The sequence below is a fragment of the Notolepis coatsorum genome, assembly GCF_963971535.1.
Source record: "Notolepis coatsorum genome assembly, chromosome: 11".
NCBI classification, from domain to species: Eukaryota; Metazoa; Chordata; class Actinopteri; order Aulopiformes; family Paralepididae; genus Notolepis; species Notolepis coatsorum.
The window spans coordinates 44,175,421-44,203,303 of record NC_140175.1 but is presented as its reverse complement, the minus strand read 5'-3'; the positions used below and the strand labels follow the sequence as shown (position 1 = coordinate 44,203,303).

The 27,883-nt window shown below is 43.2% G+C and overlaps 1 protein-coding gene across 1 annotated transcript in view; it reads right to left on the bottom strand.

The window, feature by feature from the left end:
* Window positions 1–1,805: 1,805 nt before the first annotated feature.
* Window positions 1,806–27,883, bottom strand: part of LOC311236710 (poly [ADP-ribose] polymerase tankyrase-1-like) — a 127,032-nt gene continuing 100,954 nt past the window's right edge. Inside the window, exons 19-29 of the mRNA XM_084324436.1 lie at window positions 24,652–24,840; window positions 23,300–23,380; window positions 22,997–23,183; window positions 22,657–22,739; window positions 19,947–20,067; window positions 15,397–15,494; window positions 14,964–15,038; window positions 12,660–12,765; window positions 11,125–11,311; window positions 8,123–8,279; window positions 1,806–4,863 (exon numbers count right to left, since the gene is read on the bottom strand). Coding sequence (XP_084180562.1) covers window positions 4,777–4,863; window positions 8,123–8,279; window positions 11,125–11,311; window positions 12,660–12,765; window positions 14,964–15,038; window positions 15,397–15,494; window positions 19,947–20,067; window positions 22,657–22,739; window positions 22,997–23,183; window positions 23,300–23,380; window positions 24,652–24,840 — 1,371 coding nt within the window. The 3' untranslated portion in view covers window positions 1,806–4,776. The remainder of the gene's footprint in view (window positions 4,864–8,122; window positions 8,280–11,124; window positions 11,312–12,659; window positions 12,766–14,963; window positions 15,039–15,396; window positions 15,495–19,946; window positions 20,068–22,656; window positions 22,740–22,996; window positions 23,184–23,299; window positions 23,381–24,651; window positions 24,841–27,883) is intronic.

The following is a 27,883-nucleotide window of genomic DNA, read 5'->3' as shown; positions in this document are numbered from 1 at the left end:
ACAAGACGCTAGTGTTCTTGTCACGTGAGGACCCACCGGAAACAGGCCCTGAGCCACAGTTGAATAAACACAGACTCAGAACGAAGGCCTCAGCTCTTCAGGGGGTTCAACTAGTCCAATACAGTGAGGTTAATAAGGGCAACAACACCTTTACGTCGTCCTTCTTACTGTACTGTAGCTCCCGGGTACGTCAAGTCACAGGATACCTCAGTCTAGCCAAATAATAAACAATGACCATGAATGAACATCTCAAGTGTTGTTCATCATGAGAGGCAATATGCAATAGAGGCCTCGCACGTTATGAGTGTGTAGCTGTCGCCCCTTCCAACATGGCTGCCTGGAACCACTGTTGATCACTTTAGAAAGAAAATGCCTAATTACTGTGCCGTGGTAAAGGGTAAAACACTGTTCCACTGTAACCTGTTTACATATTCCTTGACATATTCCTTATATATGACATATTCCTTATATCAACTAAGGCTGTCCCAACTAAGGATTTGTATAGTCGACTTTGATTGGCCAAAATTTGCAGATAGTTGACTGGTAGTCGACTATATACATATATATATAAAAGAAATAATAATAAAAAAAAAATTATCATTCCATTTGGGCTGTGGGGGGTGCTTAACTTAATTTGGTCAGTTTTTCTTTATTTTCGATTTTAATATTCTATACACTCTCACGGACCTCTGTGTTATCATTGGAACTCATTCTGAGTCCTCGAGAGTGCAATGCCGGCCGAATCCTGCTAGGTGGCAGTATCGCCTACCCTTTGAAACCTTATTTCACACTGTTACATTTTATATGGTCCGGGCGGAGAATTTGGACCCCGGCAAGTGAAACGCTTCATTCGAGCAACTTGGAACACGTCCAGCACACTTGATGCATATTTTGTGCCATTTCATGTCAGGGACATCACAAAACGACCCCCCCCCCCTTTGATGCCTTCATGATGAAACACAATACCTATTATATACCTTTGATTTAGAAATAATATCGTGTCCAGGCGAGCAACGCAAATGACTTTCGCAAAATGCACATAGCGCTCCATAACTCAGCTTCCAGGAATTAGCCTGGATCACTCTGGACCTATACAATATTCACCACGGGATAACACGCGAACGTATACATGAAAAAATTTAAAATGTTTACATGTTGGACAAGAGATAGTGACTGTCAAATGAGCCATAGTATTGTCTCCATAGCTATAATATAGAATATAGATATAGCTCTGCAAACATCGTGACGCACAGTGAAAATGTCTATCTTTTAGCGTGGCCCATTGACTGATGAGTTAATGTCTGAAGGAGTCGACTGAAGGCTTCTTGTCCTCTGCGAAAGCATGCAATTGGTCCACTGATGGATACATCTTGATATTTGTCTAGTCTAGTGTGTTCATTAGATGGGTGAAATCCTCTTTCAGTGCCTCTGTGCCCGTTTCTTAGGCAGTTAGCCTCTCTGGTATGCGTGCCATTAGCGTTAGCCACGCTTCTAGGCCTCTTTGCTATCGGAAAGAATGATTAAATTATTATTATTATTTTTTTTTTTATCAATCGATTAGTCAACTATTCGACTAATCGGGGTCAGCCCTAATATCAACACATAGTTTTGTACATAGCAACGGTTGTTTCATACAACATGGAGGGAAGATGGGCATTCTAAACATTCTGTGAAAGGCCTCTATTTGAGAAGATATTTCAGTCAACAAATTATAACAGTCTTTCTCTGGGTAATCATGCTTCTTGAACCCCCCCCCCCCCCCCCCCCCCCCCCCAGTGGCCCACCCGGAAGACTGTCATGGCAATAAAGATACTGAGGATTGGTCTTTCAGTCTGTGGTCTGATTGCTGTTGTGCAAAGTTAAAATAGCTCGGTATAAAAAGTTCAGTCGAGAGATATTCTAAAAAGCAGATGGGATTAGAGTTTAGATAAATTACTGTAAACGAAATGGCATCTAATTGAAAGAAAAACAACAACAAAATAATTGTATCCAAATACCAACTGAAGACTGTACAGTACATGGAACGGGACCCGGTGTTATCGGACAGTTATCTGACAACACTGTTCCCATTCAACAGAGGCCGACCGCTCCCCCACAAGACACCAACAGGTACGGTGCTAATATCAAGAATTAGCGCTTTTACAATAAAGTATTCCAATAAAGCAGTTTTCATACTGCACTAGCACCAACAGTGGGTTCATAACAACAATAGATGTGAGGTTATGACTGAAACTGCTACTGCTATAACAAGGACACGCAGTGATGCAAAGCACAGTCACACGGACTGAACTGGTCTCCCACTAAGTGCCACCCCTGTGAGCCACCACTAGGGGCAGAGTGGTTAACCGTGAGTAAATTACTGCCTGAATGAGTTACTGACATTGCCGGTCTATGAGGTACTTTGTATCTAGAAATTGTTTAATGTGGTCCTGTTTGTCATGTAGGTAAAATCAAATGGTTTCCAGATAAGGAACTACAAACCAGTGTTATCTAGCAACACTGTAGCCTCACCCAGGAACGACAAACCAGCTTTATCTAGCGATACCGTAGCCTCACCCAGGAACTACAAACCAGCTTTATCTAGCGATACCGTAGCCTCACCCAGGAACTACAAACCAGTTTTATCTAGCGATACCGTAGCCTCACCCAGGAACTACAAACCAGCTTTATCTAGCGATACCGTAGCCTCACCCAGGAACTACAAACCAGTTTTATATAGCGATACCGTAGCCTCACCCAGGAACTATAAACCAATTTGAAGGTCCTTGAATCCAATCTATCAAAAACGACATGTTACATTTACAGCTGTGTACCAATGCCATAATACCACTGAAATGTACCATTGCAAATCAAGTTTTGTTTTGACATCCAAGTTACATTCTTTATTCTTTGAAAATGTCTTAATGTTGACACTGACCCATCGCTGCACTCGAGGGGACATACATAAAATAATTCCATCCAATAAGATACGACAATCGATTTCAAAATCATTCTTCTGATACACGTACAACAGCTTTCTTAGGTTTGGCCCTCAGTGATGGACTGAAGGCCGACATTACAGTCGTGCTCCATTTTACTGTTATCTGTGGTTATTGTTCAAATCAAGTCCCGCCCGAACGTCCCCATTTCTTCCTCAAACACGTCAAATCAAGAAAGCAATACCATTTTGTGGGCACTTTAACAAATAATTGAGATTGAACGCTATATCGTCAGCGTATAAAATGCTAGAGAGAGAAAAAAAAAGTATAGACACAATCATTTCACTATGCAACATAGAAGCCTGCGGTTCACTGAGGTCACAAAGCAGTTGAATAGATTGAACGTATTTCATTTAAAAAATGTTTTACCTCATATATAATATATAACTCAATATAAACATTATTACTGGTTGAGTACTTGCACTTTTGTGTTTTTAACAGACATTTTCTGGTTTCAACAAACACAAACAAACTCCACACGACTGCTTCATAATCTCTGAACCGTGGGTTTCTGTGTTGCAACCAATCATGTTGCTTGATCAGAATATAATGGTGTATAAATACATTTTCGCCAAAGAGAATATGCTTTGGGAACCAGAGAGGGGCTGTACTGTACATGTTACTGTACACATTATAGTTACAGGCCTGTGGCCTCTAGTCGTCTCTCTGTCCATCATTGTTACTATTTATTAAATCTATTATGTTTTATTTGTCTTTTTGTTGCTTTGTAACGCGTCCTTGGGGTTCATGAAAGCCGCTATATGAATTCAAGCTTCATAATAATCATTATTATTACGTTATTTCCTTGAATCAAATAGCAGGATACATTTCAACTAGAATAATTGTGTGGATGGCGAAATTTGGCCCTTGGGCTCAACTTTGGGCAACCCTGGTATAGAATAGAATAGGATAGAAATACTTTATTCATCCCGAGGGAAATTGGTACTGAGCATATGGAGAAGTGATTGGTAAAGTATAGCAACACTCGATAAGGCCCTACATGGATACAGTCCATTGTCATCACATCATCATCATCATCATCATCATCATCACCTGACTTGCCTGGTGTCTCCTTCCTGGGGACCAGCCCTCTGAAATGGCAGCCAAGTCCACCGTGGCTATCAACCACTTCTTACACCTTCTTTCACGTTTAAAAACGTCAATCCAAAATGAGAGTAAAGACCACGCAGCTCAAGAAAGAGTTGCCGGCGCGTCGACCAGCTGGAGTCCAGTATGACGAGGAAGAGGAGTTTGTCACACATGGCAAACAACAGAGGAAGTGTAGGTGACAGAGGGTGGGAGTCAACCGAAGGTGAGAGTGCAGAAGCAATTGTAAAAGAGAGGCATGGATGTGTGTGTGTGTGTGTGTGTGTGTGTGTGTGTGTGTGTGTGTGTGTGTGTGGTGTGTGGTGTGTACTGGTCTGGTCTGGTTGTGAGCCGATGTGGTCCGATCCGTTCTGGTCTTGTTCTTCATCTGGTGCTCCGTGTGGATCAGCGCTGTGCTGGGAGTGTCCGCAGACACCAACTGTGCCGCTTCCCAGGATCGCAGTGCAATAAAATGTACTGTGGTTTGTGCTGAGGGGGGGATAAAGGCCAATGCCAGTGCTGCCTAAGCAAGGGGTGGATGAGGGATTCTCTGTGTGTTCTGGTCTGGACAACCTTCAAGTCCTGGTCCAGTTGTGCCCCCCGATCGGGGGATTTACAACATGTCTTCTTGGTCCACGTCTAGCTCACACACATGGTCCCGTTCTGGTCTGGTCCGAGTCTCTCCAAGTCCCGGTCCCATTCTGGCTGGGTTCTAGGATTTTTGTTCTGTGGAGGCAGTGGGCGTGGCCGGGCTCTCAGGTCTGACGATCTGATAGGTGATCAGGTACTCTGGGTAAGCCTGGTGACAAGAGTACATAATGTAAAATGGTGCATTTATATAGCACTTTTATACAAAACGCTTTACAATTTTCTTTCACCCATTCAAGCACACATTCACACACACCGATGGTGGAGGCAACCATGCAAGGAGCAAACCTGCACATCAGGAGCAATTAGGGGTTAAGTGTCTTGCTCAAGGACACTTCGACACGCTGCCTGGGAGGAGCGGGAATCGAACCGGGAACCTTCCGACTACCAGACGACTGCTCTACCTCCTGAGCCACTGTCGCCCCCTTGTAATGTATGTATGTATGTATGTATGTATGTATGTATGTATGTATGTATGTATGTATGTATGTATGTATGTATGTATGTATGTATGTATGTATGTATGTATGTATGTATGTATGTATGTGTGTGTGTGTGTGTGTGTATGTATGTATGTATGTATGTATGTATGTAATGTATATAAATTAGTGCTGTCAAAATTAACTAATTAATCTCACAATTTTCTGTAATTAATCTAGATTAATCTACATAAATAAATCACGTTTTTCTACTTAAGACCGAAGCTTGTAACAGATATTTACTTGAGTAAAATCATGGAATTAATGTAGAATCAACACAAAGAAAGTATATTTAGATTCAAAGACAATTTTAATAGCTTTCTTTGATCTTTGAATACAGTTTCTCTCCTGTGAAATACAAATGTATTTCCATGTATAAAACCATCAACATTGACTCAGCTTTAAAGACCACTTTCTTATATCCGCGGCGCTAACAGAAATAAAAACAACCCAGGCCTATGTTAAAGTGCAGATTGGCTTAGAGGACGATAATGTCTTGTATGAACTACCAGTAATATATATCATTAACAACAGAAATGTGTTCCATCTTCATGCCTGAGCCATTCAGCCATTGTGTATGTGATGTGTGCCGAGTGTCAGTGTATGGTAGCCATTGAGCCTGCGTAGCCCAAGGTTGGGTGCTACCAGTGGTGGTGAAGGAGGCAAATTCCACCCTACATTGTAAAGCGCTTTGAGTGTCTAGAAAAGCGCTATATAAATGCAAGTAATTATTATCAAACTGTGCATTTTCAGTAGCTCAATGGGGAAAAATACCTTTCGGTACTCTGCAGCCTATGAGTGGAACAAACTGCCAGTGTCCATAAAAATGATTGTCTCAGAAGGAATTTTTAAAAAAGATATGAAGAAATGGCTTAGTCGCGTAGGACGATGATATATGGGGGTGTGCTGTAGACTTTGTGTTTGTTTGTGTTATTGCATTTATTTTGTATTGTATTTATATGTCTTATTTGTGCATGGTGGATACTAATCATCTTGTCCATTGTCCATTGTGAGGACCACAATGGAAATAAACTGTAAGGTTTTATTGTGTTTTAATCCTCAACGATTTTAGATTATATGTGATGGCTGTACATGTGTGTACCGGTATTGTATGTAATTTTGATTGTCAAATAAATTCAATCAATCAATCAATTATTAATTATTAGATGATTTTCAAAAAGGTGCATGAGTCAATGCAAAAAAAGAACATGCAAGATACTGCTGAAAGTTCAGAACGTTGAAAATGTTTCACTCCATAGATTAATCTAGATACTTTTTATTATTATTATTTATTTTTTTATCCTCTCTTTCTCTGATTTTTCTCTGTTTTCTCCCCGTCCCAATTTAGTCGTTGTGCCAATTCCGCCCTCCCCTACCTGTTTGTTGTGCGCATGTTCTCCTACTGGACGGTACAAGGGAATCCTGAAGTCATCCGCACGCTTCCTCCGATACGCGCGGCGACAGCCAGTGACTCTTTTTTCACCTGGCAGCGAGGACTCTCATTGGTGAAGTGTAACGCGTGGGAGGGCATGCTGCCTCCATCAAGTCCTGCCTCCGCTGAGCAAGTGCCCAGACCTGACCTGTAGGCGTCGCTGTCCACAACGCCAGATCCCCATCCGTGACTTGCCCTCCCCCTAACCCAGCCAAACGGGTTAGTATAGCGATCAGCCCAAGCCCCAAGCAATGCTGCCACCCCAAGCAATGCTGCCATACTTTTTTTTTTAACGCTTTAACAACGGCGTTATTAGACCCATAGCTATACTGTAAAATATAGGTTTAGCTCTACAAACTACAACTACGTTTACATGGGGTTAATGGACGGCAAGGCCAGGTCACTTCCCGGAAGGGGCGTGGCACTCAATGTTTTTTTTTTTAAATCTTTTTCCCCCTCCATTTTTCCTCCGATTTTCTCCCATCCCAATGTTAGTCGTTATGCCAATTCCCAATCCCCTTCCTGGTCGCTGCGCACTTACCCCCCACAGTCGGTCTGGGAGAGTGGAGGCTATCACGTGCTTCCTCCGACACACGACCAGCCAATCAACCGCTTCTTTTCACCTGGCAGCGCGGATTCTCATTGAGTAGCGTGTGGAAGGATCACACTATCCCACTCAAGTCCTATCCGCGCTTAGCAGGCGCCCCGACCGAACTGTAGGAGTCGCTGTTTACAACGACCCGGACCCACCCCGCCAGCTTCTCCCACCCTCTAATACTGCCAATTGTATTAGTGTGAACGGCCAGCCAAGCTGGTGACAACCCCGGAGCTGTGAGCTGGATTCGAACAGGCGAATCTAGCCGCTCCGGGGTTTGGTGACGAACGCAATCTCCGTTACGCCACCTGACCGCCCTGGCACTCAATGTGTTAACAATTGTGTGCATTGAGCTGTACTGTACGGTACCCATTCTGCAATCTGTTAATTAAAGTTTTCAATCAATCAATCAATCAATCAATCAATTCAGCAAAGACCGTGAATGAAATCTACTGTACAAGTACAGTTACTTTTGTATAATGTCCATTGCTCCACCATTTTCTACCGGATTGCCACATGGTCAGATAATACAGTAAGTAAATAAATACCATATGGTCAGATAATACAGGTAGTTAGGTGTGTCTGTGTACTTCTGTGTGTATTTCTGAAGATATGTGTTTTCTGTGTGTATATTGCTGTGTGTGTGTATTTATTTCTGTGTGTGTGTGTGTGTGTGTGTGTGTGTGTGTGTGTGTGTGTGTGTGTGTGTGTGTGTGTGTGTGTGTGTGTGTGTGTATTTCTGCAGATATGTGTTTTCGGTGTGTGTGTGTCTGTATTTGTGTGTCTGTGTTTCTGTGTGTGTGTGTGTCTGTGTTTCTGTGTGTGTGTGTCTGTATTTCTGTGTGTGTGTGTGTCTGTGTTTCTGTGTGTGTGTGTCTGTATTTCTGTGTGTGTGTGTACCAACCTGTTCTCCCCTGTAGATGACGTATTCTGCGTAAGCTAGTCCGTTGACGCTGGGTCGACCAATCACAGAGTGGTGTCCAGGGGGGGCGTGGGCCATCTTCATAGCACTGAACTGGAGGAAAGACTTCCCCAACGTCACCCTGCAGAACAGCATCTGCCTGGAAAACACACACACACACACACACACACACACACATACACACACACACACACACACATACACACACACACACACACACACACACACACACAGAGAAATTTGTAAATCAGTTTGTGATAAGAATTATTAATATTCACATCACCTATAATGATATCACTGGTTACTGTCCTAACTAATAATGTATTAACTAATAATGTCCTAACTAATAATGTCTTAACTAATAATGTCCTAAATAATAAGGTTCTAACTAATAATGTCTTAACTAATAATGCAGAAACAGGAATTCTCTGCACACTGGGTCCCAATGTGTGATCATCTATGATTTGTCCTGCATGTATACAAGTGTGTATACAAGTGTGTATAGAAGCGGTGGTACGACCGGCCATATTTAGATATAACCTTTTGTATATAGATATTAGGGGTGTAACGGTACGCGGATACGTACTGTACCGCCTCAATGTGGTCCTCCGGTACAGTACGCGCTGTGCACCGAGCGATTGCAACGGTATGGATTTTTTTTTTGCAGAACTTAAATCCCCCCGGCCCCACGTAATTTATCAACAACACTGCAGTCTGCTGTGAGCATTATAAAACAAACGTGTGTTTTTTCTTTTTAAAGATTTCTTTTTTGGCGTTTTATCGCTTTTTTGGGCAGTCCAGTAGAGAGACAGAGGAGGAATGGGAGACAGAGTGGGGGGAAGACATTCGGCAAATAACGACGGGTTCGGGAGTCGAACCCGGGTTGGCCGTGTCGCGGCTGAGCGCGCTATGTGGTTCGCCACTGGGGCGCCCCAAACAAACGTGTGTTTAACCGACCATGAATTAAAGTGTCAATGCTGTTTGTCATTTTAACAGCAGATACTTTCTTAAATGCCACATCGTCCCGACAGAGCGGTGTTGACGGGGAGCTCTGATGGGTTCGCTTGGTGGTGTTATTAGCATTGAACAGCTAACCGAAAGCTAGCGTTAACGAACGTTAAAGGTTTAGCCATAACGTTACCTTGGCTAAAGTTGGGGCTATTCATAATCCAGCAATAATGGCTGCAGACCTGCAAGCAAAGTACAGCAAGTTGGCAAAGGAGTATTCCAACGTAAATCACATTTTCACCAGTAAAGTTAGTCTTTCCATTTCCCGGTAGCTCATGCTAGCTAACCTAGCTCACGTTAGCGTCGTCACTGAACCACCTCGCATACACAATTAATGACATGTTGCGGACAGCCATATCGGTGACAATGTTTAGCTTTTAGTGCCAAATGATAAGAGTCTGAGGCGGAGTCTCAAAAGAGAATGTTGAATATTTATTGTGCAAAAATCACAACAGATCCTCTGCACTTCAACGGAGCCTTCTGGAAGCAAGTGCAGCAACGAATAATGTCCGTGTGGATCATTGGAGGAGTAGGGTATATCTGCAGTGCTGCAGCCCCATACTACTCATTGATTAATGATACTAATACAAATCTATACAATCACCTGTTGTTGAATAAATACCATTACTTTCTAGTTATTACTAAAAAACAGTATATATAAAACTTATATATAATTTATATAATTCTTTTTAAATTTAATTTTTTTTTAATGTATGCACTGGTATCCCCCCCCCCCCCCCCCCCCGTACCGAAAAAAATACCGAACCGTGACTTCAAAACCAAGGTACGTACCGAACCGTGGATTTTGTGTACCGTTACACCCCTAATAGATATACAATCTATAGTCCTGATAGTCCCTGTTTGGCAGCCCTTAGTAGACTCCTAGTGGTATCTTGTAGGAAGTGTTCAGAAAGTATCACATGACTGATTGGAGGCGGGGCGACCGGTCAATTGATGTCTGATTGCTGAGTAGAGGCAGCTGTGTACAGTATGTGCAGAGAGAGGGACCAACCCCCCCCCCCCCCCCCCACCCACCCACCTCCAATGTACAGCCCCCCCCCAACCCCGCCCCACCTACCCAACCTCCTCCAATGCACAGTTTTTACGTCAAATGTATATACTCTCTTTTCTGGACTCTTTTTGTATCACAAACAGTACTGTATTTGCAAATCTGGTATGTCATAAATGTATAGATGTAGCAGTACTGTCTATCTGTATGTCATGTTTGTCATATATGTCCTGATGAATTGAAAATGGGGGACCCTGATGTAAACAAGACGAAGGTCTTTCTCTGGTCTGTGTGTGTTGAGCTGTACTGTATTGTACCCATTCTGCAATCTGTTAATAAAGTTTTCAATCAATCAATCAATCAATGGGTCTCAGATCCTCTTCTTAACCCTTTCACTACCACACTACAGACGGTTAAACTTCATAGTTTTGTTTTTAACCCTTTCACTACCACACTACAGAAGGTTAACCTTTCACTACCACACTACAGAAGGTTAACCTTTCACTACCACACTACAGACAGTTAACCCTTTGTAGTGAGGTAGCGAAAGGGTTAAAAGGATCCCCTTTTCGGTGTTGTGTTTTTGATACTGCCATGAAAGAACCACATGCTGGTTCACCAGAGCGTGGGTTAAGGCTGGCCTGGTGTTCATGAAGGAGAAGTTGACAGCAGACCGCCAGTGAGTCATGGCTCCATTAGAGCACTCTAGCTTTGCACTAGCCGGTATCATGTTCGTGTCAAACATGTAGGGTTCAGTTCAGGGTTACAATTTCAGGCCTTTTAGTTAGCTGTAGAATCAGCTTAACATAATTATATTACCCCTTGACAGGTTTATGATTATTCTGACGAGACAGCGGCCCGGGACGTAACAGTGGCGACATGTTCCGAGTGTGATTCTATTTCAGGCAATAGGCCTTAATTTTCAGTGTACTGCCATCTTGACAAACACACACAGCACTAGTCTGACCTGTGACACACGTAGCAGGAGCGGTCTTTGTGGGTGGGACATCCCGTGCCTCCACCAATCCCGTAGACGTACTGGTTGCTTTTGGAGGAGTTCTCTGCAAAGTAGATCCCTGCCCCGAACATGCCTCCGATGTAGGCATGCCGCTCGTCAAAACCCTTGTGGATGATGGCGTTGATGAATGGAGAGCCTAGGAGGGGAGAGGAGAAATAAGGAGCGAGATAGCGTAGACAATGTAAACAATGTTCTGTACACAATGATGTTCCATACAGTTCAACTTTTCCCACTGATCCTTAAAGTAATAATATCAAATAAATAAATACATTTTGCTCTCCAAAAATAGCCAACTGACATAACACAATACTGATTGTACCTATAACCGGTTTATGAATGTTTTGATATTTGCTGTTTTTTTTCTTTTTCTTTTTTTTAATATTTTTTGCACAAATCTCTCCAATATTCAACACATATCTTTCCACATCACAATATGCAACGTCCAAGATTTGCCTTTTTCTTTTTTTGTAAGAACATACAAATACATTAAAAACTGACATGGAAATTAAAAAAATACTTACGAAAAAAAATACTATACATTGTGCATATATATCCCTGATGCACATACTTTACATGTAGACCGATCTACCTGCGAGCAGGTATGTGCTGCATCTTCTATCGGGATGCCATCCTTCTCCATATTGCATGTGAGAGAATGCGTCTCAGATATATGTAGGTGTGCATGAGAGCATGCATGCATGTGTGTCTCAGATATATGTACGTGGGTACGTGTATCACGTAAGTATGTGTGCATGCCTCATACGTGTGTGTGTGTGCATCTTTCTGGTGTGTGACTGTACTCCTACCTCTTGTGTGTGTCTCGTATCCATGTGTGCCTCTGCCCCCTATGTGAGTGTGTATCTCAGGTATGTATATGTATGTGCGTCTCAGCTACGTATGTGTGTGTCCCCTATGTATGTGTATATCCCCCATATGTGTAAGTGAGAGCCTATGCTTCAACTATGTGTATATGTACGTGTGTGTATGCCTATTTCCTATAAATGAGTATGTGCATGTATGTGTGCCCCTGGCATGTATATCTCAGCCTTGTGCATATGAGTGTGTGTAAATCTATTATGTACACATACGAATATGTGATATTTGCTGTTCTAAACACTGGTGTCTGGTAGGATATTCCCGGGAATATAATCTAGCATGCAGGAAGTGATTTTACATCACCAGCAGCAACAGGAGTTTGCTTGGAATTAATAGAAGACTAACTCAGTAGTATGAATTTTTAAGATGGAAAGCAAGCCAATACAGTGCAAAACTACAACAGCAATGACCACTTACCGCCAACATAAAATAAATTAGGATCTTAATTTGCAACTTTAAATCTAAATTCATAGGTTGTGCATACATTTTATTTCCGTTATCCCGACCAAGCACAAGACACGTGAGGCATTTTGTCTCAGCAAGATTTGAGCGAGTTAACTTGACATAGTAGACAATAGACACAATAGACAAGTTGTGTATGTGTTTACCGTGGAAGAGCATGCGTTCGTTGTGGTGGTTGTGGTTTTCATCTGCAATCTCCTTCTGCCGATGGGAGTATCTCTCTCTCAGCTTCTTATTCACAACCTTCTGAATCTACAGAGAGAGAGACAACATGTTATTAACCTGCTTCTCAATCTACACAGAGAGAGACAACATGTTATTAACCTGCTTCTGAATCTACAGAGAGAGAGAGACAACATGTTATTAACCTGCTTCTGAATCTACAGAGACAACATGTTATTAACCTGCTTCTCAATCTACACAGAGAGAGACAACATGTTATTAACCTGCTTCTGAATCTACACAGAGAGAGACAACATGTTATTAACCTGATTCTGAATCTACAGAGAGAGACAACATGTTATTAACCTGCTTCTCAATCTACACAGAGAGAGACAACATGTTATTAACCTGCTTCTCAATCTACACAGAGAGAGACAACATGTTATTAACCTGCTTCTGAATCTACACAGAGAGACAACATGTTATTAACCTGCTTCTGAATCTACACAGAGAGAGACAACATGTTATTAACCTGCTTTTGAATATACACAGAGACAACATGTTATTAACCTGCTTCTGAATCTACACAGAGACAACATGTTATTAACCTGCTTCTGAATCTAGAGAGACAACATGTTATTAACCTGCTTCTGAATCTACAGAGAGAGAAACAACTTGTTATTCACAGCCTTTTGAATCTAGAGGGAGACGGAGGGTGGGAGGAAGGGAGGGTGAGAAACAGCAATCAAGAAATGCCTAATGTCTGTGCAGTGGTGGCTGTGTGAGTAGGTAAAACACTGGAAAAGCATGATATTACTGTTCCACTGCGACTTCTTTACAAGATCCAGTAATAAGACATACAATTATTATTTATTTGTTGATAGTTCTCATATATCAATACAAAGCAACCATTGTTTTGCACATAGAAACAGTTGTTTCTTCCAACATGGACGACAAATGGGCGTTCTAAATATTCTGAGAAAGGCCTCTGTCCCCTTACGCAACAGGGAGAAGTCAATGTCACATGAGGTAGAATCCTAAGACCCTCGCTCTTAACACTTTGGATGCCACGGACGACATAACACGTGTTAGCAGTCCGCCCCCTGAATGCCCAGCATGACAATTAGCGTGATTTTTTTTTATTAGCGATCTGAATTCATATTTCATCAACCGAGTCTACCGTTGGGAAACCAGACCCATCAGGCGCTCAGATGTGAAAAAAGCACCCCCTATCGTCTCCCAGATGGTAATGCACCCTTTTGGAATGGACTCAATGAAAATGGATGAGAAAAAAAAACTCCGGAATCCACATTTGACTTCTCACGCATGTACCCCGAGCCGCTCGGAGTCATTGTGGACCATCAGAACAGCGTGTAATATGTCTTTACAGTACGTAACATTGGATCAATAAAATTATTGATTTTTGGAATGGTGATTAGGAATTGGAATAATCTTTTTGGATACCATCTGATCTCAGGTAAGGAATCTATTTTACCAGTCTTAGGATAATCAGACCTGTTTTCACAGAGATATAAGCTTTTCCCCTATGTGTGATATGGCTGTTTGGCTGTGTGAGCGATCAGGAACTAAGAGAATCGATTTTCAGCTCGCGGCACCAGCGTGCATACGTACACATATACCATATACTATCGATAATCTAGCGTTTATTTGAAAACGATTAATAAATAGGCAGAAAAATGACAACGTTCTAGAATATTCCAGTACATAGATTAGGCGATATTAACGCTAACATTGAAGTGGATGGTGGGCATTCAAGCACTAAATCGTGCGCCCCCTACTGGGCACTTAAAAGTGTTAACGACCAGGCATTTTCTCTCTGGTGCAACATTTTTCTAAAACGTTTGCAAACATCCTACATGGTTTGAGTGTGAATGAAGCAGAATCCTTGTGGTTCAGAATGTAAAATCATATTCATTGTGTTGTCTGCTGACACCAAGGCGCTGGGAATCAGGTCTTTGGGGATCTGAGCACAGCATGATAGATACTAAATACACCAGATGTGTCTAATGAACTATCCTCCCATCTCACATCCCTGTCTCATCAGAGAGAGAAAAACTAAACAGTTGACTGGCGATGGCTTGTGCAATTGAGAACAAAATAATATATTTGGTTTAACTTTGGTGGTTACGGTCAGGGTTAGGTTAAGGTTAGGTGTAGGCATGTAGTTGTTTCGGTTAAGGTTAGGGGCTAGTGAATGCAATGTCCGTTCCCAAAAGTGGCCTAAGTAAAAGTGTGTGTGTGTGTGTGTGTGTGTGTGTGTGTGCCACCTTTAAGATGTTATACCGGCTGAAGACTCCACCAGCGTTGCCTCCGTCACGGTGTTCTCTAATAGTACTCTGGAGCTGGAGGAGAAGGAAGAAAGAAAGAAAGAAAGAAAGAAAGAAAGAAAGAAAGAAAGAAAGAAAGAAAGAAAGAAAGAAAGAAAGAAAGAAAGAAAGAAAGAAAGAAAGAAAGAAAGAAAGACAGATAGACAGTTATAAATTATGGCAGTTTGATTGTTATATAAAAAAAATATCAGGGTCAGATCCAATCAGAGGCAAGAGCAGGGGCGGGTCTTTGCAGAATGTGGGTGGGAAAAAGATTACATTGCTGGAGCGGGCCCGGTAGACGATGGCAGGCCTGCTAGCTAAGAAAGCTTAAGTAAAGGTTGGGGCATTCCAGCCCTCCGAGACAGGAGAGTGAGGTTTTGTGTTTGTGTACCTCCTCCTCCACAGACTGGAACTCCTTGTCATCTGGAGCCAGGTCGATGAGGACCGTACCCTGACTGGCACAGTGGAACGCCAGGTAGGGGTTGGCACCTAGAAGACACATCAATCAGACAACGGAAACAAATCAAAACATTATGCTGATAGCGGCTACCCATTGTGAACCACAGAGGGTAAAGCATGCAGCGTCTTCTGCCTTAGGACCCATTCTGTCTGTTGGTCTACATCTGTTTTTAATTATTAATTAATTAATTATTATGAGGAGTGTGTGTTTGTTGGACAGGGCTGATGTTCAGTCCATCTTCACCGGATTTCTGACTGATAGAAAGGTTTGGAGAGGATGAGGTTTTTGGAACTGATGGATATGTTCACCATCTGTTTCTGCACAAACACAGACACACACACACGATTATGTAGGTTCTAATGTAAGAATAAACCAAACACGTCTCTCTGTTTGTTTTGTGATGGATCATCCTGGTCCCTCCCTTTAATTTTAAGCTGCTGTGGAGAAGCAGATGGCGCATTTGATGAAAATTCATCAGAAGAAGTTTGGCGAAAATGAGCGTTTAAATAACAGATGGAGCAGATGCCTTCTCATACCACTGCTATGCTGATGACACTCAACTCTTCCTTTCCTTTCCTCTCTTATATACCCAAGTCTCTGAACGGATCTTGGCTTGCCTTTCCGATATTTCTGCCTGTATGACGACCGCAAACTGAACTTGAGTAAAACAGAGCTACTTCACTTGCCGGCTGAATCCTCACTGAACGAACATTTGACTAAAAACACACACATTTTCTGCAGCCCAGATATGTGCTAGCAAGGTGGGACGTTACTGCGCCTAGGGTTAAGGTAAAAGTTAGGCTTATAATATAAAGACCAGGGCCCTCATTCATCAACGTGTTCTACGCACAGATCTGTGCTTACCCTGTGCGTACGATCATTTCTAAGCAAAGAGTGGGATTCATCAATTTCGATTTGAACTTGACTCCGTGCTTACATCTACGCACAGGTCAGACCAGGCGTACCTGGCGCCCAGTGGTAGAATATATTATTACAACAAGGAAATGAGCTTCTGTGCATAATAACACTGGCATGTTCTGTACGAACCGTAGTTCATTATGGTTCATTGTAAAATAGCAACAGTAGTGTAATTATGGTCAAAACCCTATAAATAGCATTTGGAATAATAGATCTTTCTCTCAGAATGAATGCAGCATGGTTTATATAGCGTTATCGGAATATACGGGGTGTAGGCTACTGACTGACTGCGCTCCGCGTAGCTTGATTGATTGATTGATTGAAAAGTTTATTAACAGATTGCAGAATGGGTACAGTACAGTACAGCTCAGTACATACAATTGTTAATTGGGGATGCAGACCAACTTTCGTCTTGTTTACATCAGGGTCCCCCATTTTCAATTCATCATAAATCATAAAGCTCAACTCGTTATTATTTTGCGCAGACCGCAGAAACACGGGAACGTTTTGATTATATTTAAAAGGCTTTACGTTAAACGAAACAAGTGGAATTTCGAAGCTGTAAGCAGAATACAAGTCATATGAATATAGTGTTCTTCCCCCTTTTTACTGTATAAGAAAGAATAGAAAACGCATTGCAATGACACCAGATAGTGGACAGACTATGTATATGATGGGATTCAAGTTCGCGTTTTTGTTGATCATAGGCATGCTGTCAGAGTATGATATCAGAACATTTGTCGTCACAGATCATGTCCTAATAATAGAACATAGGCTATGGCATGGATCGTGATATTGTGTGGACTGTTATTATTACTGTCTGTACCGGTACCACCCATTGTGACAACAGCCTTGTGAGTCCCGCACACAAACATGATGGAATTCAAGTTCATGTATTGAAAGGCAGGCTACATCATACATGCAGTGAGATTCATTGCTACCCAATACTGACATCAAAATAGATTGTAGTATGCCTCTAGAAATCATATGCAGCAGGTAGAAAATTGACGGGAGATCCATCGCTATTTGGAATAAGATTGAGGAGAACTTTAATCCCTGGGTATTAATCAAACAACACGGGAAAAGGCAGTCATATTCCAGCGCGGTATTTATTAGTGTTTGCGCTGCCCAGGCAGCAATGGTTAATAGATATCATATCCGACATCACCGTAAGTGTACACGTCTGTCAGCCTGTCTCATGACACGCTTCCTTCGGCTTAGTCCATTTTTCCACATTTCATGGGTGTATTCCATTACCGTATATGGTTAATCGGGGCGTTTCTGGTATGCAAATACATGAAAGCGTGCACGAGCCGCGGCGCAGAGCCAAGGTGGGATTCATCATGACAGGTGTGCGTAGAGCCTGCGTACGCACGTGTGATGAATCCCGACTTCCCTGTGCGTACACTAGTTCTACATTCCGTGCTTACGTGTGGAAATAGAACATGTTCTACGCACACATTGATGAATGAGGGCCCTGGGCCCTCATTTATCAATTTTTCTTAAAAAGTATTCTATTTTCATACGTAAGCACAGAATTTAGAATGTGTGCACGCACAAAAAAAACTGGATTTATCAACCGTGCGTACACAGGTCCTACGCTCCTCCGTGTTGATAAATACCTCTTTGTTCTACCGTCAATGCTTGTGCATGATTATCCATATTATGGTCATGAAAGTGATGAAACACCCCCCATGGGATGTGAAATAATGGACTGACCCGAGCGGAACTCTGAGAAACTTCACGGGAGATTGTTCACTGAGGCGCTGCCGAACCAAGAAGACACAACGCGTGTTATGGGATAAATAAAAGGCTGACTTGTAAACGGTGATGTCAGATATCAACGGCTCCCTAAGACCATTGCTGCAATTCTGCCTGGACAGCTCAAAATACTAATAAAGACCGTTCATTGACCACTGTTTGGCGTTGGTGGTTTGATTGATTGATTGAAAAGTTTATTAACAGATTGCAGAATGGGTACAGTACAGTACAGCTCAATACATACAATTGTTAAGGGGATGCAGACCAGAGAAAGACTTTCGTCTTGTTTACATCAGGGTCCCCCATTTTCAATTCATCATGTGTGTGTCATTATAACCGTGCTGTAATATGAATGCCTTTATTAGTTGTGTTCGATTGGCTATAATATGATTTTTAGAGGCATCTATTTTGAATGAATGAATGAAAACTTTATTTAACAGATTGCAGAATGGGTACAATACAGTACGGCTCAATACACACAATTGTTAAGGGGATGCAGACCAGAGAAAGACGTTTGTCTTGTTTACATCAGGGTCCCCCCCATGTTGTTGTCGGTATTAGCCTAATACCGACAACAAAATAGATGCCTCTAAAAATCATATACTATTAGGTAGCCTATATGAATTACATATAATAGCAGCCATAGCCTACATTATGCAACAGTACCAGTGTATGCGACGGACCAGTGTATACCTTATATCATATTCATATAATAGTTTACTCTATCAGCATACCAGCATGTAATACGTTCTGAGTGTGTATCTACCTCAACTCCTTATTATTTTGCGCATAGATTGCAGAAATACGGGAACGTTTTGATTTATATTAAAAGGCTTTGACATTGTAAAACTAAATACGTGGAATTCTGTAAGCATAATACAAGTCATATCACCCACACGATATATGCTCTGTGTCCAGAGCATGTATGCTTTTCATTAATTTAAGACACATTATTGCAAGGGTTTTGTAATACACATACACCCTGGTCTCATTGCAATGCGTTTTTAATTCTTTCTTATACAGTAGGAAGGGGGAAGAACACTATATCGTGGGTGTTCATATGACTTGTATTCTGCTTACAGCTTCGAAATTCCACTTGTTTCGTTTAACGTAAAGCCTTTTAAATATAATCAAAACGTTCCCATGTTTGTCTGTGCGCAAAATAATAACGAGCGCAGTCAGTCAGTACACCCCGTATATTCCGATAACGCTATATAAACCATGCTGCATTCATTCTGAGAGAAAATACCTATTATTCCAAATGCTATTTATAGGGTTTTGACCATAAACTACTGTTGCTATTTTACAATGAACTATAATGAATTACGGTTCATACAGAACATGCCAGTGTTGAAACTAATGCACAGAAGCTTATTTCCTTGTTGTAATAATATATTCTACCAACGGGCGCCAGCTACGCATGGTCCGACCTGTGCTTAAATATACGCACAAAGTCAAGCACAAGTTCAAATTGATAAATCCCACACTTTGCTTAGAAATCTGTGCGTACGCCACATTGATAAATGAGGGCCCTGATGTTCAGACTTTGATCCAAAATGTCCCACACAATGTATATTGCGGTCAAGCCAGCCTGCACTTCGGAAATCACAGTCAAGTGGTCCACTCGTTTATTTCCTTTTGCGTATACACTTGCCTTATTACGGTAAAGAGGTTTTATTTCATGCTACACTAACGTTACCTTAACCCATGGGAATCGAAACTCCTGTTTGTGTGTGTGTGTGTGTGTGTGTGCATATGTCTGTGTGTGTGTGTGTGTGTGTGTGTGTGTGTTTTTATCTCACCTGGTTGTCCTCCTAGCAGTCTCTCTATGCCTTTGATGAGTTTGTGTCGGTGCCCATAGGCATTGATACCAATCTCCTTCAGTTCCTCATGGCCCATGTCAGCCAGCACGTCCAGTGAGATCTGCCCGGATACAGCACAGAGAGAGCAGCCAATCAGAATGCAATATATATACAGGGGCAGAGTTTGAGAGGGGTTAAGGCCCAAAAATAAATCTAGGTGTGAAAAATAGCATTTTAGTTAACTGAAATAAAAACTTAAAAATAGACTTTAGAAAAAAAGGAGCTAGATAACATTTCTATGTAGAGTAATCATTAAATCATTAATACAGCCAGAGCAATAAAAGTATTGCTTCTCCAACCAAAATATTTTGAAAATATGATTTGAAAAAAATGTACTGGTCCAAAATGTATGTTGTTTATATATTGCAAGTATCCCCTCCCTACTTCTCCACATAAAATGGTCGCAAAATACCCAGCTCTTGCTGTTCCCAAGGATACCAACAACACAGAACAGCAACAAGAATATCAACAAGGATATTTGCAAATTTTTTACTCGCCATACTGTGGATTACAGACGTGTACTTGAATTCAGCACAGAATCGTCAAGAAACAGCGGTGGAAAGTAGCAAAAGCGCAAATCTAAAGTCCCATTGCGACTTTTACCTGTTGAATAGCTCGGAGCGGAAACATCCGGCCATTGGAGCTGCAGCTATTCACAAACTATTGACGGCGAACCCGGGACGAAAGAAGGTACCCCCGACCGGCAAGTGTAATAGAAAATCAATGTTTGTATTATATTTGCTTATCTCAGGAGACATTCATCAAAACCCAGGACCGGTTTTAACACGGAATCAAACGCGACAACGGCGCCTGTTACTGACACCAGAAGCAACGACGAACAACAATAACATCATGACCAACGGCAGCGGTGACGTCACTCCACCAAAACCACAACAAATGAGCATACAAGAGGCAGCAGCGAGAAGGAAGGACCCAGGCTTCATCACAGCCAGGGCGCCCAGCACAATGCGGGACTCAAGACGGTCATCAAACAACAGCCTGCTAGCTAACAGTGAAACGTACCATGGCATGAACAAGTCCTTTGTTGTTCCAGCACGGCGCGGGATCCGACCAGAGAGGAATCTCCCAACAGCCCAGCCAGAAACTCACAACAACAAAAGATCCCCCCCTCCCCCCCACACCGAGGAACAGAACACAAATGAACAATACTTCGAACCGGACAACATCAACGAGATAACCAACGCAAATGGACTAAACATTTTCCACCTCAACATAAACAGCATAAAAAAACAAATTGGATGAAATAAAACAATTATTCATTAATGGTAAGGCAAACATATTGTGCTTCTCAGAAACTAAGCTTGACGATTCTGTTAAAAGATCCAGAGATAGAATTTGAGAACTACCGTACTTTTCGGACTATAAGCCGCGGCTTTTCCCCCCATTTCTCGACCCTGCGGCTTATATAACGGTGCGGCTTATATGTGACTCAACGTGACCAAACCCGAAAATGTAAAAATCAAAATATTGCTTTTTTGACTGCATTGAAATGTTATTTATCTGTTCCCTTTTTTGCTAAACTTAATACAACTTGTAAATGAGTTAATTCTTGTTATTTGTCCGACAGTATTGTGTCCCAATGCTAATTACATATGGTAATTAAACATTAAAACACGTGCGGCTTATAGTCCAGTGCGGCTTATATATGTACACATCATTCAATTTAGCTGCTGCGGCTTATAGTCAGGTGCGGCTTATAGTGCGAAAAGTACGGTACTCAATAATCAGGAATGATAGGAACAAGCATGGAGGTGGTGTCTGTATGTACATACATAAAGATACCAAATTCATTAACAGAACAGACCTGAATCATGAATCAATTGAAACGGTATGGGTTGAAATCCTGTTCGAAAGGGCGAAATCCGTACTAGTTGGCTCAATCTACAGACCGCCAGATCATAGTGGCTTTTATGATACACTTGACACTCAGGTGTTTAGCTGGAGTTGAGGATGTAGACAAAATTGTTATTGGAGACTGGAACACGGATATGCAACGAAAAGATGCACCCGTCTTCAAGTCATTCAGTAGGTTTTGTGATCTGCACAGCCTCAGCCAGCTAATCACCCAACCCACACATGTATTGTGAATCAACACAGACTACCATTGACCTCATTCTGACCTCTGACAAGTCCAAGATCTCCAATAAAGGGGTTATAGCATGCGGGATAAGCAATCATTATATGATATTCTGTACCCGCAAAAAGCTAAAACAAAAGGCTGGCTGTCACAAAGGGTGCTCAATACTGCCACCTGGTAGGATGCGGCCGGTATTGCACTTTGGCGATCTCAGGATGATTCCCCATGTTAACCCCGATGTCCGTGTGCTTGCAATGAATAGACATATTGAATAAAAGAAATAACGATGAAAACCTAACTATACTCGGGTCTGGTGCTGAATGGTTGGCGAGATAACCCAACTATCCTCGGGTCTGGCGCTGATTGAGTTAAGATGATTGTGGCGGTGTTAGATCAGACTGTGTGTGACGATGATGGGTTCTGCCAGACCTTTCCCCTGCTCTGACACAGACACGCTAACACTAAGGGCTAGATCCACAAAGAATGGATTGCACGGAGCAAGTTGCACCCTTACTTACAATTATACGGTATATATACAGTATGTGTGTGTACCTGTTCTCGTTGGAAGGTATCTCTGAGGAGGTGTTCCAGTCCTACACTCTTCAGGAACTGGTTGATGGTCATGTCCAGCAGAGCTACACAGACAGACACGCACGCACAGGACGAACACCAAAACAAAAAAGGCCAATACATTTAGATTTTGAACTGCGCCCTTCAAGATACCAGGGAATCTCACAACGCTGTAAATGCTGTTTCTGTAGATCTTTATATTTTAAAATGTAAATATACTGTAACAGAATTAACATAGTAAACCCATTTCTCAGTTAATTTACTAATTAAGAAAATTCATTCTCAATGATCTGTTGTAATCTGTGTGTGTGTGTTGACGTACTTTCTCCTTCCTTCCTGTCCAAGCTGGAAGTTCCATCCGCTGTGCCTGTGGCCCCTCCCACTGTGATGTCACCAAGGGGAGTGCTCAGGTTGTCGATGCTGCTGGCGGCTGATAGGCAGGATGGGGAGGGGGAGGGGGATATGACCACGCCCCCTGTGGCGCCACCACTCACCACCCCAGCACTCACCTGACAAAGAGATATGGAAAGAGGTGAGCGGTCCCGGTGAGGCCTGGATGATACGGGCATACGTGCGTGCGTGTGCGTGTGCATGTGTGTGTGTGTGTGTGTGTGTGGACTCTCACCACAGTAGCCTGCGGTTTCAGACAGCTGGGCAGGGCGTCTGGGGGCATGGCATCGATCAACAATGCTCTGATGTCATCAGCCTGTGACAGACAGGAAGACAGATAGAAAAGGAGATCAAAGGAACAAGTTACTGTCAATGGTTGCTGCGTCTCGTCTACATGAAACCAGTGTGATGCCAATCATTTCTTTCCAGGGATTAAATCTGTTCAAACCCTTGAAACTAACTAATATTTACATTTCAACATGGTAACGTCAAATTCTCTTTTTTACAATCACTTCATGACTGTTATCAACGCATATCGTTTCAGTTTGTCAGCTTGATATGACGTTAGCTTAGCATTGTACATGTCGTTCGCTAGCTAATGGTTAGATAACGTTAGCCTCTCTACCAAGACAATCCATCTGTGATTTCTAAATACAGTGGAAACTGATTGTAAACTATATATATTTTTTAAATTTTATAAACACTTTTCTTCTTTGCAACCAGATTGTGCAACACCTGTAACGCCTCCTCTGGAAGTCTTGCCTACTGTGAAGGGCTGCAGTTGGACTAATGGACTCTTTTGCTTTTCTTTTGCTCTCAGGTTGATTTTGAGAATGAAGGTGGTGACATTTCTCCATCTCAGCTTCTTGGTTATGTCTAGGTTGGCTTCTGTACCTCATGCTTGAGAGTTTGATGTTTCTACAGAGCTTCACATTAACTGGACAATGCTTGCTCTCCCTTGAGTAGTGTTGAGTGGCAGACTGCTGCACTGCTTGCAAGTAACCTTCCCTGGTTGGTCAGTTTTACAAAAGTTATTCAGTGTTAGTGTGTTTCCTAGTGTGTTGACGTCTTTACAGCATCTCGTGCCACTCAAAACTGCTAACATTATCGATAGCCAATGAAAATCTGATATGCAAGAATAGCAGGTCTGATAAACGCGTTTCACTTAAACCAGGTGGAAAAATAATCAAAACATACATAAAGCTCAATATTAAAAAAAAATATATATTTTAAAAAAATTTAATATGCGAATATTTTTTTATCATGATTTTGTCAGAAAAAACGGAAATCCGGTTAAAACGGAAAAATCACATCCCTGAAATATAAATTTTATATATTGCTAGTTCATCAGGTTCGTTGTTCAACTTGGAAGAAGGATCAGAACAGATTTTCCCCACACTAGAATAAAAAGGTCAGAATGAATGGGAGTCAATGACCTGAATACAGAACTTATGAAGGTATAACATATAATACATACTAAAGATAATAATACTATGTTATAATAATAATAATAATCACAACAACAACAATGATAATAATAATCACAACAACAACACCACCACAAGTAACCAAAGTGTATTTTCCTACCGTGGCCAGGTCTAGTGGCGTCTGGCCCTCCTGGTTCTTCATGGTAGGGTCTGCTCCGTGGGCCAGCAGCAGAGCACACAGCTGGGTACGGCCCTTCTGGGCCGCCTCGTGGAGAGGAGTGAACGCCCACTTGTCTGTGGCGTTCACACAGGTGTTGTACTTTATCAACAAAGCTGCTATGTCCACGTGCTGCGGAGAGGAGGGAGGACAGGAGAGAAGAGAGAAGAGGAGAGGGGTGAAGAGAGGAGAAGAGAGAAGGGAGGAGAGGAGAGGAGAGGAGAGAAGAGAGGAGTTCAGTTCAGACTTTATTGTCCCTCAAGGGGAAATTTGCTTTGCAGCAGACAACAACAAAAAAATAACACAACACAAGAAACATCACATCTTACAGAATCCAACCAGGAAAAATAAAAATGCATTACTGTTATTTTAAAGGAAGTTAAGTGCATTTAGTGCCCTGGGGATGTACGGAAATTTAAATCTGTTGCTCTTTAGCCTGGGGAGCCTATATCTCCTGCCAGAGGGGAGGGGGACAAACTCCTCCAAGAGAGGATGGTCAGAGCTGTCTAAGATCGTCTGAGCCTTCCGCAGAATTTGTCTGTTATAAATGTCTGTCAAGGAAAGCTGCTGGGTCCCAATTATCTTGCTGGCCATCTTGACTATGTTGGCCAGACTGTTTTTGTTCTGTATTGACAGGTTGCAATACCAGGAGACAATACAAAAGGTTAAAATGGACTCAACAAATGATTTGTAAAACAAAGTCATTTTGTCCACATTAAAAGTGTTTAGTTTGCACAGGAAGTAGAGTCTATGCAGACCTTTTTTTGGAGAGAAAGGGAGAGAAGGGAGGAGAGAAGAGGAGAGAAGGGAGGAGAGAAGAGGAGAGAAGGGAGGAGAGGGGTGAATAGAGGAGAGAGGAGAGGGGTGAAGAGGAGAGGATGGAGGAGAGGGGTGAAGAGAGGAGAGAAGCGAGGAGAGGGGTGAAGAGAGGAGAGGAGAGAAGGGAGGAGAGGGGTGAAGAGAGGAGAGGAGAGAAGGGAGGAGAGGGGTGAAGAGAGGAGAGGAGAGAAGGGAGGAGAGGGGTGAAGAGAGGAGAGGAGAGAAGGGAGGAGAGGGGTGAAGAGAGGAGAGGATGGAGGAGAGGGGTGAAGAGAGGAGAGAAGCGAGGAGAGGGGTGAAGAGAGGAGAGGAGAGAAGGGAGGAGAGGGGTGAAGAGAGGAGAGAAGGGAGGAGAGGGGTGAAGAGAGGAGAGAAGGGAGGAGAGGGGTGAAGAGAGGAGAGAAGGGAGGAGAGGGGTGAAGAGAGGAAAGGAGAGAAGGGAGGAGAGGGGTGAAGAGAAGAGAGGAGAGAAGGGAGGAGAGGGGTGAAGAGAAGAGAGGAGAGAAGGGAGGAGAGGGGTGAAGAGAGGAGAGAAGGGAGGAGAGGGGTGAAGAGAGGAAAGGAGAGAAGGGAGGAGAGGGGTGAAGAGAAGAGAGGAGAGAAGGGAGGAGAGGGGTGAAGAGAGGAGAGAAGGGAGGAGAGGGGTGAAGAGAGGAGAGAAGGGAGGAGAGGGGTGAAGAGAGGAAAGGAGAGAAGGGAGGAGAGGGGTGAAGAGAGGAGAGGAGAGGAGAGAAGGGAGGAGAGGGGTGAAGAGAAGAGAGGAGAGAAGGGAGGAGAGGGGTGAAGAGAGGAGAGGAGAGAAGGGAGGAGAGGGGTGAAGAGAAGAGAGGGGTGAAGAGAGGAGAGAAGGGAGGAGAGGAGAGGAGAGAAGGGAGGAGAGGGGTGAAGAGAGGAGAGAAGGGAGGAGAGGGGTGAAGAGAGGAGAGGGGTGAAGGGAGGAGAGGGGTGAAGAGAGGAGAGAAGGGAGGAGAGGGGTGAAGAGAGGAGAGGGGTGAAGGGAGGAGAGGGGTGAAGAGAGGAGAGGAGAGAAGAGAGGAGAGGGGTGAAGGGAGGAGAGGGGTGAAGAGAGGAGAGGAGAGAAGGGAGGAGAGGGGTGAAGAGAAGAGAGGGGTGAAGAGAGGAGAGAAGGGAGGAGAGGGGTGAAGAGAGGAGAGAAGGGAGGAGAGGGGTGAAGAGAGGAGAGGGGTGAAGGGAGGAGAGGGGTGAAGAGAGGAGAGGAGAGAAGAGAGGAGAGGGGTGAAGGGAGGAGAGGGGTGAAGAGAGGAGAGGAGAGAAGGGAGGAGAGGGGTGAAGAGAAGAGAGGGGTGAAGAGAGGAGAGAAGGGAGGAGAGGGGTGAAGAGAGGAGAGAAGGGAGGAGAGGGGTGAAGAGAGGAGAGGGGTGAAGGGAGGAGAGGGGTGAAGAGAGGAGAGGAGAGAAGAGGGGTGAAGAGAGGAGAGGAGAGAAGGGAGGAGAGGGGTGAAGAGAGGAGAGGAGAGAAGGGAGGAGAGGGGTGAAGAGGAGAGGGGTGAAGAGAGGAGGAGAGAAGGGAGGATAGGGGTGAAGAGAGGAGAGGAGAAAAGGGAGGAGGAGTGAAGAGAGGAGAGGAGAGAAGGGGGGAGAAGAGAGAAGGGATGGGAGAAGAGAGAAGGGAGGAGAGGAGATTAGAGAAGGGAGGAGAGGGGTGAAGAGAGGAGAGGAGGGAGGAGAGGGGTGAAGAGAGGAGAGGAGAGAAGGGAGGAGAGAAGAGGAGAGAAGGGAGGAGGAGAGAGGATAGGGACGAGAGGAGAGAAGAGGAGGGATGAGAGGGGTGAAGAGAGGAGAGAAGAGGAGAGAATGGAGAGGAGATAAGGGAGGAGAGAAGGGAGGAGAGGAGATAAGGGAGGAGAGGAGAGGAGAGAATGGAGAGGAGATAAGGGAGGAGAGGGGTGAAGGGAGGAGAGGAGATAAGGGAGGAGAGGAGAGGAGAGAAGGGAGGAGAGAAGGGAGGAGAGGAGAGAAGGGAGGAGGGGTGAAGAGAGTAGGGAGGAGAGGGTCCTTTTAGATGCATGCAATACTCTGGAGCCTGAACTCAGACACAACACACGCCGGTCAAATCCTGTGCCTCCACACCTACAAGCGCACTCTGGGTTTTAGCCACAGGGATCTTTCAGAGAGAGATAGGTGACAGGTCAGGTATTTCCCAACCTACTGCGCGATTGGCTCTTGACAAGCGCGCAGTCGTTCAGTATTGACAAAGCCTACTTTGCTGGAACGATTCATTTAGCACGTATACAGTACGTGTGTGTGTGTGCTCGTGCGCTGAGAGGCTGCCTCACTAAGCCGTTTTTATTTATTTATGGAGCATTTATTTATCCAATCTGGTTGGATGGTGTATT